Source organism: Excalfactoria chinensis, chromosome 2 (genome assembly GCF_039878825.1).
Source record: "Excalfactoria chinensis isolate bCotChi1 chromosome 2, bCotChi1.hap2, whole genome shotgun sequence".
Taxonomy (NCBI): Eukaryota; Metazoa; Chordata; class Aves; order Galliformes; family Phasianidae; genus Excalfactoria; species Excalfactoria chinensis.
The window spans coordinates 1,074,237-1,089,610 of NC_092826.1; the positions used below are offsets into that span (position 1 = coordinate 1,074,237).

The following is a 15,374-nucleotide window of genomic DNA, read 5'->3' on the forward strand; positions in this document are numbered from 1 at the left end:
GTGAGGGTTGCTGTGTATTGGAGGGTCTGCTTGCCTTCCCCTTTCCAGCTATTGTAGCTGTTCTCTGTGGAGAAATCCTGCTTTTCAGGGTTGCAAGGACTGATATTTTAATTGTTTTATCAGTCTGGGTAACTCAATTATTCAAACAAAACTCATCTCCCATCCCTCTTTTCCAAAGTCTTCAGCACAGCACTTAAGAGATTTCTCCCTGGCCTGGATAACAGACCAATATTGAAAGGGAAGGAAACAGGTGCTTTCCCTGTTGATTTATTTTCAGCCTCAGAGTTTTCTTGCTGAAAGGAGAAGAGACTTGAATCACGCTTACAGGGACAGAGAGGAGACAGAAGCTGAGCTGTGCAGTCTGTGTCTGCTGGGAAGAAATACTGCCTAGATATAAGTTTGATAGATCCATAACGCTCTGCTTTTAGTGCTATTTTTGTGCTGTCCACCACTGCAACCCAAGCATCTTCCCTGAAGGTTCTCACTCCTCTCTTTGTAGGGCTGGTGTCAAGTTAGTGCTATCCTGGGTTAATGTGTTGTGCTGAAGCAACTGAGATTCTCCTGGAATGAATTTTCCACTATCCCTGTGTCTGAAAGGCCAGAAATTCCTCACATTCACTTCTTTACTTGCAGTTTTCAGTGTTTCTCATAAGGGAGCATTATGGAGGTGAAACAGAGCTTGGTGACCTTCCGTCTCTTCTCAGTTGTGGGCGAGAGGACACAAAGTGTGTTTCAATCTCATCTGTACCTTCTTCTAACAGTCTGGTATTTGCATTCACAGCAACCCGTCGGATAAGAAGAGCAGTCCTTTGCTCACCACACCACTGAAAAGCCCCTTCCATCCCAAGAAGAAAAACACCCTGCGGGGAAAAGCTTCTGTGACTCCGAAACGCTCCTCACCCAAAGGGTTGGTGCAGATCACCAAGCACAGGCTCTGCAGGCTGCCAGCTGCCAAGAACCAGGGCTCCAACAGGGAAGGTAGGAACAGGCATCCTGAGGGTGCCTACTAAAAGCAGCTCCAAGAGAGGCTCTTGCAGTTGGAAAATTGGTTATCATGTCCTCTTGGTGGTAAATCTGCTGTTATTGGTCCTGGAGCAAACTGGGAGGAGTTCTGACTGGAGTAAGGCTTCTGCCTTAACCCAGAGCTGTGCTTTGACATCTCCAGATGGGGTCATTTCAAAGCTTCCTTATTGTTCTGAGTGCAGTTTTGCTAGACGTGCAGGCATCGCATTGGAAGATGCTCAGGAAAGCGAGAGAACAGCAGAGGCAGTAATACATCTACAAGACCGATCTCTCTTTTTGCACAGGAGAAAAGCTTGTGTTTTTCATGTCACATCATGAGATGCTCCTTTGGAAGTTACCAAACACACCTGTGTCACAGTGAGATATCTCTTAAAAGTCTTGATTTTATGTTGAATATGGTTAAAATTGCAGTTGTTAAAGGAATACTCCCAGTTTGGGTTCATAGTCAGAGCAGACATTGACTTCTTAGTTGCAACTAGGAGTGCATGAAGCAGTATCTGTGCATGAGGTTTCTGGCTTTGATGTCAGGTTCTCCTGTTTAGTGTCAACATAATCACCCACAGTTTAATCTGAAGCGGGGACAACTGCATTTGGATTGTGTCAACACTGAGCTCATTGTCATACTGGTGCTATCACAGGTATTGCTTGAATAGAGAAAAGGCTGCTTGGGTTACGCTATAGCTCCAGTTTGCTTCAAAAGGCAAAGCTGCACTTTAATTACTGAATTTACATATATGATTATAATTATTTCTTGTTCGAGTAGCTCTGTGTTAAGATGTTGTTGTGTTTGGATGACCAAAAGACAAAAACAAGGGCCTGTGATTCAGGAGATGGAAGATTTTCTTTCTTTTATGTGAGGAAAAGAAAAAAATACCTTAAAAAAATATATATATATATTATTATTTTTACTGTGCAGACATCCATGTAACTGTGCATTCATGCTGATGTTCCACCATTGAAGTTCCATGGTTTTGGAGTTGAGTCTTGCTTCACTGAGTGATGTCAGCTTACGTCTTGGTATCTGGAGAGGGATTGCAACAGCATGAGGAAATTGAGATGTTGTTTACAGGGCTCTAAGCTGTTGTGGTGTTCGGGACCTGAGGTTAAACCACATCTTTGCTCTGTGTAGGTGGAACCACAGTGCTGCACAGGGAGCAGAGTTTGTTCAGCTGTGTGCTTTGTAGTGGGAAGCAGAGGAGGTCAGAGCTTTGGAGAGGCTCCTAGCTGCTATTGGGGCTTGTCTGGGGCTTAGCAAGCATCTCTTCATTTTATCTGTCAGCAGAAGTTTGTGCCCAACCAAAATGAAGCTTTGCATAAGTTGGGAATATACAAAATAGATCAAAATCTGCTCTCCTGGGAGCATGAGTGTCAGCTGCCAGCAGCCTTTGCATTTGGGGAATGCGTGATGTATCCTAGTTCCTTGATTGAAGGTAATGAACAGTCCCGTGGTGAAAAGATTTATATCTTAAAAAACCCACGTAGGCCTGAAAATATGTAGATATTGCAGAAATGCAGCTGCGTTCCTGGCTTTTATCAAAGCAGAGGAATGCAAACAAAAGAAGCTTAAGAAAAAGAGAGAAATGGAACAAATAGGGCTGGGAAAGTCACTTGGGGAGAGCATTTAGTTCAGTCCCCTGCCCAAAAGTGGATCAAATGATCAAGGTAGTTCTGATGCATGGCGGTAACAAAGCCTGATTTATGAGGTTGTGAGCTGTCAAATTGACTTATGTTGTTTCCCAGTTCGGATCTGTGCGTTTCGTGGTCTGGGTTGATAAGTGTGGAAATAAGAACCTGCTTTACAGAGGCTGCTGTTTATGCTGCGTGGCTCTTTCTTTGCAAACTGCAGCACCCCTGCTGTAAAAAAAAACGTCTCGATTTGGTTTCTTCAAAGTATCCTGGTATCATATGGCTGGATGGCTGCTGGTGTTCTTACCTCTGCTGTACCTCCATTTCAGGGGTCCCACAGGACTCAACAGATGCTCCTTCGTGTGCCATCAGCAGCTCTGCACGGGGGGAAGGCAGCTGCCAGGCAATGCACAACTGCTTTGCTCCTTTGCAAAGAGATTCAGCAAAAGTCCTGACAGCTCTGAAATGGCAAGAATGAATTTTGGTTGTCGCTTGGTTGAAGGCTGAGCATTAAGTTGGTGAGCTGGAAGGCCGCGATACTTGTGTGTCTTGACAAAGAAGCTGTTGGGTGGTAAGAAGAGATAGGGTATTTTTCAAGGCAGCGTTCCTTACTTTTATGTGAGGGTTTGGGTGGGACTTGAGGCAGCTCAGACGTTCCTCATATGGTATTTGTGGAAATGGAAGGTCCCAAATTGATGGCAGTATTTGGGTTGTTCTCACTGTGAGTGCTTTGGAGCTGTCATCGAGTGACTCTGAAATATTCATCTGATGGAGAACATAGAATGAATGAGGATGCTGGGAATTGGGATATGTCCCAAACTGAAGTTGATCTAATGGGATGACAGAGCTACAAAGCATTTCTAATGCAGATAACCTGCATAATCCATGTGTTATAACACAAGGTTTGTGCTGGGGCTGTTTGTACACAGGAAGACCTCAGATGTGTGACCAAAGCAAAGAGGAATGGAGAATGTTGAGCCAAATTAATGTTGATAAAACAGCCTTTAGGTATTGGACCTCTTGACTACTTAATGCTTAATATTAATGGCTCATTAATATTAAAGTGTTCTCTTCTTTTTCCTTCCTGTTTAAGTTCTTAAGCTCTTTTTGAAGGGAAGGAGAACTTGGAGATAATTGCTTTGTTGGAAGTTGTGAACTCACTCGGGTGCCAACCCCGTGGCTTGATGAAGTTGATGGCATCCCAGTTTATGGACGGTGTCCACTTCATTTGGCATCTGGACCAGATTCCTGCTTAAACATCGTGCTTCCTCTATGTGTTTCTCCATTGAGGGGGCAGATTGGGGCATATGGGGGAGGTATAGTGCATGCTGGGGATGGCCCTAATTCAGACTGTTGGACCGTGTGTTGTTGGATGAGGCTGAGCAGCAACAGTTGGGTTTTTGTGAAGTGGAGATGGTGAGATCATTATTTTGTGGTACATTTGAAGGCCAGATCCCAGTTTTTAAATGAAACTGACCCAAAAGTGGTGGCAAAGGGATGTTCTTGCTCCTCCTATACTGCAGATGTGGATATATGCACACCCCCACCCCCCCACACACTTTTTAGTTCTACCAACAGCCACCTGGGAGCGATGAGGGTAACAATTGGTGTCTTGTAGGATGAGGCCCCTTCTCAGCTTGTTTAAAGACAGGTGAGTAGTTGCAATTGCAAGCTGCAAAAATCAATGCTTGCTTTTCATGCAGTGACACTGCTCTGGTTGAATTCACCCTGCTTGGACTTTTGGCACTGTCGTCTCGTGTTGCTTTGATTTTACTACAGGATAAACTAGAATAAATGGCTTAAAATGACTTTTTTTTTTGGCAAGGATTGGGGCAGGAGAAGCTGGGCTGTGTCTATTCTTTGCATATGGAAGCTGTATAATGTTCTGCAATCTTGAGGAGGATTTGGGATTCTGGGGAGTTTCGTGCTGCCCTTCCTTCCCCTCAGCCCTGCAGAGGGCACTCGTGCCCCTCTCATTTCCCCAGCCCACCTTTTTCTGGTTATTGATGGCCTAATTTCGTCTTTATGTGAAAGAAAGCAGATATCAAGTAATTTGCAGCAATAACCTGCTAATGCCGGGCCAGTATCAAAACTCCCATGTTCATTTCAAGTGGCAGATAAAACACTAATATATAATTATCCTTGCAAATTGGATTGTTTTAAATAACCAAAAGGCTATGGCCAGGAGAAAACTATCCCATTTCCCTTGAGTTACTATTGCGGTGTAATTGCTGCGTTCAATCAATTTCTTTGGCATTAGAAATTCCATCACAATCAACATTAAGCTTTATTCATTGTGATGGCTAAGAGCCGGGCCATTTCTCCTCTTTTCCTTAACTGGCAAAATTAATCAGGGAAAAGATTTTAAACATTTACCCGTGCGAAAGAGGTCAGCTCTGCCACTATATTGCTCAGCAGATAAGGGGGCTAATAAAAAGAAAATTGAATTACTAATGATCGCCAGGAACAGAGTATATAAAACCTGGCAATCGCCCGGTTCAGGAAAAAAAGGGAGAATCAATTTTCTTCGGACAAGGTGTGCTCATTTTTTATTTTTTTTGGCGAGTATTATCAGCAAATTTAATTTGAAAGAGCATAAACAGGAGGGAAACAGTTAGGAAAATAATGAGCCCGAAGGTGTAAAATGCTGCGGGATATATGCTGTACACAATTTATTTGGCACAACAGATAATCGCTTTAATTGAATTCCAAAGCGCATTGTTCAGCAGCGGGGGCCAGGGCTGAACCCGCGTCGCCTGTGGGGGATTGGGGAGCATCACAAAGATGCTGGTGAGGGGCTGCTTGGTGTCTTTTTCCCCCTCTGTAATGTCCCCCTTGCAGGCGGGATGTCTCAGCCGGGTGCTCGGAGTTGCAATCTGCAGCTGGCTGTGAGCAGAGCAAACAAGCATCTGCTTTCTCCGAGGGTGGATTGCATGGTTGTGTCTGTGTTGCTTAAGCGATACGGTGTTGGTCGGGGCTGAGAATTTAGTGCAAGATCATAGAATCTTAGCATGGCTTGGATTGGAAGGGATCCTCAAGGATCACGAAGCTTCAACCCCCCTTCTGCAGGCAGGGCCACCAGCATCTATATCTAATACTAGACCAGGCAGCCCAGGGTCTTATCCAACCTGGCCTTGAACACTTGCAGGGATGGGACATCCATAACGTCCCATTTTGGAGGGATTCAGCCCTCCAATAGGTAATAATTCATTTCTTTCTTCCTTGGCATCGGGTTATTTCACTGCTGACCCAAGGGGATGAGCCTCCAGAGGTCATACAATCATTGAAGTAGGAAAAGACCTCCAAGATCACCCGGTCCAACCCCAACCCATCCTTATCGTGTCCATGAATGCTAGACAATCAGTTCACCCTTCTCTTTCACGCCTCCAGGGATGGTAGAAGTGCCTTATAGAGGGTTTTTTGCCATGCTGGACTGTGGAGGATCACCCTTGCATTCTTTTTCTATGACTCAGGGGGCCAGAGTGGATTCATACAGGGCTGTGAATGGTTGGGTATTAGGAAAGGTTTATTTTCAGAGTGGTAACACGTTGGAACAGGTTCCTTGGAACAGGGAACAACTGTCTCTGGTATTCAACAAACATGGAGGTGATGTATTGAGGGTCAATATCAATGTGTACAGTGGGGATCTGAGTGATCGTAAAGGTCTTTTCCAACCATAATGATTCCATCCCATTTCTCAGCTCTTTGCCTGTCCAGATGTTTGCTTTGCAGATGTTAAGCATTGAAGCTTTACAGTGCTTTGGTAAGGTGTTACCATCTCCACTGTACGAGTGCTTTAACGATGGGAAATCAGATAGATGATGATCTGTAACAATGACCTTGTAACCCTGCAAATCTGGGACTAGAGCAAGAATTAGCTGCAAGTACATCATAGAATCGTTATGATTGGAAAAGGATCTCCAAGATCATCAAGTCCAACCCCAACCCATCCTGTTTGCATTTGCTTCTTTCCAGACAAATATTCCAACAGGGTTCATAAGATCCTGGATAGGACCTTTCCCTTTCTATGACAGGAACTTGGGGATTGGAATGAGATGATCTTTGAGGTCCCTTCCAACCCAAAACTGTTCTACGACTCTCTAAGTGTCTACTAACTCCTCAATTACAATCAGCAATAGTCACCTTTGGAAAAAATTCCCCAAATCTTCATTTCTTTCTCAACTTTCCAAGCCATGTATCTTGAGAACGTTGGGATGGGCACTTGGAAATGACCATCAGTGGATGTGGAGGGAACTGGGTTGTGTTACTCATGCCCAGGCAAGTGCCGAAAGTCAGTGGGGCATAAATGATGAGCAGTAAGTTATGTCTGGCATCTGAATGCTCAGCTGCTGTTAATTTTATTGATGCTGGCTGTCTGTATCCCTTTGGCAGCTTTGAGGGATCTCAGTGTTGACCTCTTTCTCTTTTTCTTCTTGTAACTTGTAAAGTGAAGGCCTATTAGTCAAAGGGAGGTTCCTGTGTAATAAAAAGTTCTTTCTTTCCAAACAAGAGGAAGTTTGCTTTGCTTTACTGTCATCTTGCTTCTTATTTTCCCTACAGTGAACTGCACGAAGTGCTGCTCCTGTTTGTAAGTGACATCTCGAGTTGCATTACACATGAGTATGACACCTCTGTGACGTCCCATGAAGAGTCCCTTCCCCTCAAAAGGAAGATCTTGTATCACTCACGAAGCTCAAAACCCCTCAGTTTTCTCCCTATTCTTCCACACCCCGTCATTATTCTCATCTTCTGAGCTCATCAACCCCCTTTGCGCCACTAGAGACCACTGGAATAATGGCATTGTGCTGCTGTATCTAGGTTGACCTTGCCCATAAATCATGGTTTTGGCAGGTCTCTGGCTTGTCCTTTGGATCAGAGGAGTGTGTCTTGCAAAGTGACTGTTTGCTCCTTTGCAGTAATTGGGAAAAGTTCACATAGTTGGCTCTTTGCCTTGCATGGGTTACGTCAGCGGTCGTAAGTAACAGTGTAGGGTTTCTGGCTTTACTTGGCATTTACAGGTGACTTGTCCCGAGCTGCAAAAAGAACCGCAGGCAGCCAGCAGTGGGGATTCTGTTTTCAGAGTACCCTTATAAAAATAACGTTCTGCTTTGAGGGAGAGAAATCGGTGTTGCTAAATGAGGAGGTGTTGCAACAGGGGGGGGGGGACCACCTTATCCCCAGAGCTCACCTCACTGCTTGAGTTTGGGGTCAGATACAACAGGGACTGCGCTTTGGGGAACATCTGGATGCCAGGCACGTGATAATAATGCCTTGTTGGGTAGGGAATGTGTGCAAGGTGCTGATTGCACATCTGGAACACCTGCAAACAGACCATAAAGACCAAGCGATGACAGTCCGGGGAGCAGCAGGGGTTGCCATGTAAACCACTCTGCTCTTCCCATAGGTTTGCTTATATTATTCCTAGTTGTGTCAGTTCTTTCTTCCTTTTGCTGCAGGATTCAAATTGTCTGCTTGAAAATAATACACGTATCCTCTATTTCGGAGCGTCTCACTTGCCTGTGTGCAGTTCTGGCTGCTGTTTGACTCTGAAATGATGTTAATAGCAAGCGTGTCTTTGGGGACTAATATATTTATACAACAGGAAGAAATATTTGGCTTTGGGGATGTATGACATCCTTTCATTGGCTCTGACCCTTGATATTTTCAAGCCCACGGGGGTCCTTTGCTAAGATTTCAGACCTTTTCAGGGCCGCAACAAAAAGAAAACCTCCCTTTGGATAAAGACTTAAAGAGGAAAAACTAAAGAGAAAGCAGAGAGCTCGGCGGGACGGGCATCTGGCTTGTCCTCCTGCGGCTGCATCGTGCCACCCTGTTCCTCTAAATAGCACATCCCCAGAGCAGAGCAGCACAATGTAGCTTTGGTCATCTCTTGTTGAGTGCTGGATGTCTCTCCTCGCTGTTACTTTTACAGTATGGTTTGCAATTGCGTTATTGAACGGTGATAAAACGAGTTGATTTCTTTTTGTTCTTTCCTTGGTGCAGATGCTCCATCTGTGCACCCAAGTTTCCTCTGCAGGTGCAAGAAATGGACTGTGTACACTTGCTGCTTTGACCTCGAAGGTCGGGCGTCCTGGAATGAAGCAGAAATCGTATTGCATGACCTCTCTTTGCAGGTGTAACAGATTGTGCAGCCCTCTGGATATCCTCAGGGTGAGAAATACTCAGTTTCATCACCAATCCTCTCCCGTTTAAGAATTGCGTTTGAGGAAGCTGGAATGCCGATAGGTATTTTTAAAACAGTTTCCAACCCATCTGGCTCTGATTGTGCTGAATTTCAGTGCTGCTGCCTTTTATCCCTTTGATTGTCCTTCCTCGTGTACTTAAAGTCAAAAGAAGGGAAAGAAAAGCGGGCGTTTAAGGCACTTAAATACGAATGGCTCTGCAGCTTGGAGTTTGACAATGAGCCTCTTCCCTTTTGTTTCCTTTTCTTGCTGTTTTCCTGCACCTAATATGTAAACTGACGGCAAGTATCCCCAACACGGTCACAGCTGAAATTGCAGATGTTTCCCTGGCTGTGAGCTGATGGCTGCTCTGATACCACAGCATCCTCCAACAGTGCTGTCAGAATCCCCCAAGTCCCACCCCAGTGCAAATGCTCCTCTCCTTGCAAAACCTGGGTAGGTTTTCTCTGTTCTGCTTTCTGCTTCCCGTTCTTCTCCAAATCCCCGTGTAAAAACAATTCTGTTTTTTATAAAAAGAAAAATAATTCCTTTTTGCAAAACTGTCCCATTTGATTTTGTTAGGAACAACTTCACGCGACAATTCCCTCCCCTCGTATCGCCACTGAGCAGAATTAAAGCTCTTCTTCGCTCACGGATCTCTTCGCTTGTGCTGGGCTTTGCGTGCGCTCTACAAAGCGGTATAAATGAGTAATACCCCTCAGAATATGTAACGGATGCCTAAGTGCACCTGGGGTAAGTGCTTTGTGGACCTGACAGCATCTCCTGAGCCCTACAAAACTCTGCTGTCACGGCACTTTCCTGCGGTTTCAAGTTTCTGCTTCAGTCTAAGGGAATGGGGGAAATGCCTTTACTTCAGTTGTCAACGGGAATTTTGCTCTTGCCCATCGGGGATTTGAGTTTCAGGACAGTTTAATTCTCTCTCTTACGCCTCTATAATCCACACGTGTGCAGTTTTTTTGCCAGACTTCTATTTCGGATTGTGCTCGGGGTTGTTTTGGATGGTATCGAGAAGCACGGCTTGAGGTTCAGATCTGTCCTCAGAAATGATCTTATGGGTTATTTGTCCTGCCCTCGGGTCTGGAAACGTCAGGAGAACATTCTTGAAGTGTTAAGAGCGGGGATACAAAACACAAAGTGGTCACGATGGTGTGGTGGGGAAACGTCCTGGGACAACTTGTCCTGAGATGGAGCACAAGTTGTTTGGGCTTCGAGCAGTGGCAAGCATGCATCTTCTTTTCAGGCTTGAAAATACCTCCCAGAAACACATCCTGAGAGCCCACGTGTATTTGCAACCCATTTTTAGCCTTGTGTCAAAAGCAAGCAGCTCAAAAGGTGCAGTGTAGCTCAGCTTTTGATTGAAAGAGAGCAGCACCCATGTTTTATGGAGATCCAGCTTGGGAACCATACTGAGAAGGTGCAGTGTGTTCTGTGGATGTCCCACCATCTGTTTTTGGTGTGTCATGTATCTTCATCTCCTATGGGATGCTTTGGATCATCTCTTGGTTGGTCTCAGCTCTGAGGTTTTTGGGTTGAGAAGGATCCTCTTGACTCGCAGGCACTCAAAATAGCTTCAGATTCTGCTTTTCTGGAAGAGATCAGCTCATGTCTTCTGAAGAAGCATTTTGAAGATGAGTCCAACTTGTAATGATCCCCTTCCAACTCAATTCTTTGATTCTCTGATTCCAACCTCTTGCCCGAATTGAGTTTTTCTTGTTTGGGTTTAGCTATTGATTGATGAGCTTCATCTAGAAACAATGGCTTTGGCTTGGCTTTTAGGGGGAAAAAAAGGCACTTTGTATGGAAGCATCCATTATGAATGAGAAAAATCAAAAGGGGATTTGATAGGGTGAAAGGAGTTTGGCAGAGATACCACTTTCAGTGTGTCTATAAACATTTATCCTAAAATAAGATTTACTCTACTATCTCAACATTAACTGGGGCATTTTACTGTGCTCCCCTTCTGCGAGCTTCCGTGATCCATCATTTCCCTGCTAGTGTGCTGTAGTGGCTGTTAGATTTTACTACACCAAACACTGTAAAAGGGCATTAGAGCAGTTAAATCTGGAGTCTTGCTTTCATAAGGAAAAAGAAAATGCTGAATTAGGCAATGGAAAAGGCAACCACAGCGATACTTTAATCTTGCATAAATTATCAGAAGAGTCAGAGGCTAGCAATTTTATGTATTGTTATAGCTCTGCTAATTAATTATTCCAGAATAATCGATGTTTTAAAACAAACAAACAAAGAAAAAAAGTTTGGTTCTTTTCTCTCTTAATGGACTGCAATATTTACTTCCAATATGGTAGCTGTGTTTTCTTTTCCTGGTTTGGCAATGCTTTAATTTGACCTTCCGTAACCGGGGGGTCAATGCTTTAACTCTACTAAATATGCACAGTCCAAGTGATAGCCAAAGAAAGAAATACTAATGCAAAAAATTGTCTTGAGTCTATCAGAATTGAGTTTGCAGAGAGAAATGCTTGACATCTAAGGAAAGCTGAATCTCCATCGCGTATAAAGGTTAAGATGCATTAAAGCAGTAGAGGAATTATTTAAGAGGCTCTAAAGGGGTTTGAAAATTGAGACTGTAGAATCATTGAGTTTGGAAAAGACCTCTGATATCACTGAGTCCAGCTGCCAATCCAAGACCATCGTGTCCACTCATAGAAGTATCAGGGTTGGAAACGACCTCCAAGATCATTGTCCAACCACCAGCCCATCCCACTATGCCCACTAAACTGTGTCCCTGAGTGCCACATCTCCATGGTTCTTGAATATCTCCAGGGCTGGTGACTTCACCACCTCCCTGGGAAGCTCGTTCCAATGCCTGGCCACTCTTTCAGAGAAGTAATTGTTCCTAATATCCAACCTGAAATGGCCCATGCACTGGAACCGTGATCTACATGAACACGATCTACATGACTGGAAGAAGTTGAGTAAGAGCTATTGTTGATAGGTGGATGGTTAGACTGGATGATCTTGTAGGTCTTTTCCAACTTTGGTGATTTTATGACTCTATGAAATTGATGTTTTAATAAAGTAAATGGTGAAGTTCTGTCCCTAGTGAAATTGTCTGGCCTTGAACTTTTACGCTTCATAGTGTGTATTTTAAGCTTTAGTGTTTGCTTTGAGTAATATACCGGGGCTAGAGCAACAAGGTGTCACAGGATAGATATAGATACCTATATGGTTAGATAGGATAGTGAGCAGGGGAATTTGGTAAACCCTCCTATTAAAATGGTTACGTTAACAGGCTGTGAGTCTGACAGATTCATGACGTTTGCTCAATTTCATAATTAGGGCTCAAAATAAAGATGAATTCGGCCCGTGGAAAATTGTTAGTGTCTTTCTGAAGTGGAACGGCTGGACTTGTCATGTAAATAATTTCTTGACAGTTGGATTGCTTCTTTAATGTCATGCTTTGTAAAGGGCAAGTAGAAAGCCACAAGACGTGAAGACGTTTGCCAGCTCTTAAAGTGTTTTGCCGTTTTAACAGGTTTTCTTCATGTGTTTTAAGTGAGTCTTGTGTCTTTGTCAAGGTGTGCTTTGTTCAGGAGCGAATACCTTGCACGAGGTCTATCCTCCTTGCCCTCCTTGTCAAAAGGAGGAGGAAGACATCTGGAAAAGAAACATATCAAAGAATGATCATGGTTGTTATGGTTGTGGTATTAATTAAATATTAGCGTTTAAGTCGTGTCTGATGATTGCCTTGTAATAGTTAAGTCAGGATACTTGCTTTGAGAAGGTATATTAGAAAAGTAAGAATTTTGTGTGGTGTTCCAATGCTCCTTGCCTTGTAACATTCTGTTCCTAATGTCCAGGCTTGGCAGGTTGTCAACTTTGTGCTTATCTTTGAGCCTTCTCTTTCATTAAAAAGAATATAAGCCATTATTTTCCTCTAAATGATAGAATTGCACAGTGCTGCACATCATCATCTCCATCATTCTAGAGATTCATGTTTGCTGATGATTCCAGATCCCAATAGACACAGTGCCTTGAAATTGAGCTTAGGGAAACCTATAAGGACTCATGTCCCAGCATCCTCCAAAACTTCATATACTGTGCATCTGACCCCAAAAAACATCTCATTTCAGTCTGGCCATGATGAGGAGGTTCTCACCAAGATTGGTGTGGAATGGCTACTGTGTGCTCACTTCATAATTGGGTCTGCAAGGACATTGGAAGCTACAGAAATAACAGGAGATGTTTTGCCAAAGCCTTTTTAATAATCTTTCCTGAAGAGAATGAAAGTGGTCATAAGAATCCTGGTGTTGGGTGATGATTCTGGAGCATCATCTTAAGAAATGAAATTACCTTTGTAAATGTTTATGGTACTGCGTCCTCAGGTAAGGAGCAAAGTAGGAGCGGATCCAACTGCTTTGTTTCACTGCTAAAGAGGACCTTTAATTGAGCTGCTGGGCTGAAGCTAACCTAGTGCTCCCATACTACAGCAAAAAAAGGGTTTGAATTAATCTTACACTTAAAAAACTGAGCCTTCCATTTAGCATGGTTGCTTTGCAACAGCCCCACTGTGGCTATGGCTTGCTGTATTTGTGTGTGCTGTTGTTCTGGACCATTATTCCTATGGTGCCAAGGCTGCAAATTGCACTGTACAGTCAGGAGAATGTGCCAAGCAATTAATATACCCAGTGTTCTGAAGAGTTGGTGATGGAAGGAGTTTGACAAAAGGATAATGCAGAAGGAATGCCAGCAAACTAGTGACGAGGTTGGCTTGCAAACAAATAGGGTTTGCCGTGATTCGCTTCTTGGAGCTTAGGTGCCATATTGAAGTGTTATAAGCAACTTAAAGGCAGCATCTGGAGAGGCTTGGGTTGGATACTGGGAAGGAATTTCTTCTTTGAGGGCAGCAGTCTGGCATTGGGATGCGCTGCTAGGGGAGGTGTTTGAGAGATGTGGCACTTGGGGGTGTAGTTTGGTGGTTATGTCAGTAGTGGTTTGATGGTTGGACTTGATCTTGGATGTCTTTTCCAACCTCATGGATTCTATGATCTGTGCCATGTAGTAAACTGTATCTCCAAGTCTTTTAAGCTGGTGTTTCTTCACTTCGCTGGTAATGCAGGAATCATCCCGCAGTGCCATGGGGCAGCCTGTACAAATGGGGAGACAAATCACCTGCTTGTTGACTTTCAGTTTACCCTTCTGGGAAAAGCAGGAGAGGGAGATGGATTTTGTTACTGCCCGGATTGCTTTATGTGCAGTTTACATGGGGGGGGAAAAAGGAAATGTAATTGAAAGCACGTTAAATAAACACATCCTGCACCCTGGAAATGGATCTAGTTTTGCTCCTGTATCCATGTGGGGGCACCAGAAAGCTACCTTGCTCTTTCTTAGAAAATACATCTCCTCCCAGCAAATTTCAGGGCTGCACAGGGATAGATGAGGGCAGGGAAAAGCACTATACAAGGGAGGTACCCTGCAAAAACATTTGTCAAGCTGAAAGGGGTTAGGAAAAACCAGGACATGGCGATGCCAGCAATACTCTAAGCAATTCCTCCTCCTATAGCAGAGGGTTGCCCATCCCTAGTGACTTTCTCACTGTCACCGCTTCCCATCTGGGGCTGGTGACATGCCATTGTGTGGGGAAAGCAGCTTTGTTGAAATGCATTCCTAAACCTGATATCCTTGTTTATCTCTTTGCAGTCCCTGCCTGGCCCTCTTAGATAAACAGGTGCCAGCATTTGCAGTTCCCACTTCATGTCTACGTGGGAGTTATTTGTGCAGGAGCATAGAGCATCGCTTTGGCCAAATGGGTTGTGACTCTGGAAACAGCCCCAGGAGCTGGAGTGAGGTTGAGGAAGGAAGGTCTTGGGACATTCCTGGCATCCATGGCTGCTGCTGACTCATGGGGCCACACTTGAGAGCTTGTGTGAGGATTTACTTTAGAGTGTTTTGACTTGTCCAAATGGGGAGGCTGAGGGTTGGCTTTGTAATAAGGATAAAACCTCCTTGATACGCTGATAAGATCTCATATATGGCTAGAACAGATGCTCTGACCAACAGCCCATTTATTACAAGATGGGAGGCAATCCCTCTTTTAGTGTGTCCCAAGCCTCAAAATAGGCTATTTGTAGATATTTGTCCTGGGATGAACACCCATTGGCTCACTTAGCCTTTGCTTTGCCTGTTGAAGTTTGCTTTCCGATCCCAAAGGTCTTTCAGGTATTGCTGTGTATTTTCTATTTGCTTTGAGAAAGTGGCAACTGTAAGTAGCAGTACATATGGGTTTAGGTGTTGGCTTTCCCTATGGGCATGGGGCAGCTGTGGCTGATTGTGGGGAGCTCACTTGAATGTGACGTGGAACAGGAATCAGTCTTGATAGCGTGTTGCCAGTTTGAGCTGATTTGGTTGAATGTTGATAATTAAGGAACAGATCTATTTGTTTTCTAGATGGCTTAAGACAGCCTTTAGACTCAGAAGGTGTCTATGGTGACTCCACCACCTCCCAGGGCAGAGTGGTGCTATGCATTACCACTCTTTCTGAGAAGCAATTTTTCTTCATGTCTA

At 44.1% G+C, this 15,374-nt stretch overlaps 1 protein-coding gene across 1 annotated transcript in view; it reads left to right on the forward strand.

Moving 5' to 3' along the window:
* The window catches only part of ZC3H3 (zinc finger CCCH-type containing 3), a 145,324-nt gene that overhangs the window by 2,778 nt on the left and 127,172 nt on the right, over positions 1-15,374 (forward strand). Inside the window, exon 3 of the mRNA XM_072330057.1 lies at positions 782-978. Coding sequence (XP_072186158.1) covers positions 782-978 — 197 coding nt within the window. The remainder of the gene's footprint in view (positions 1-781; positions 979-15,374) is intronic.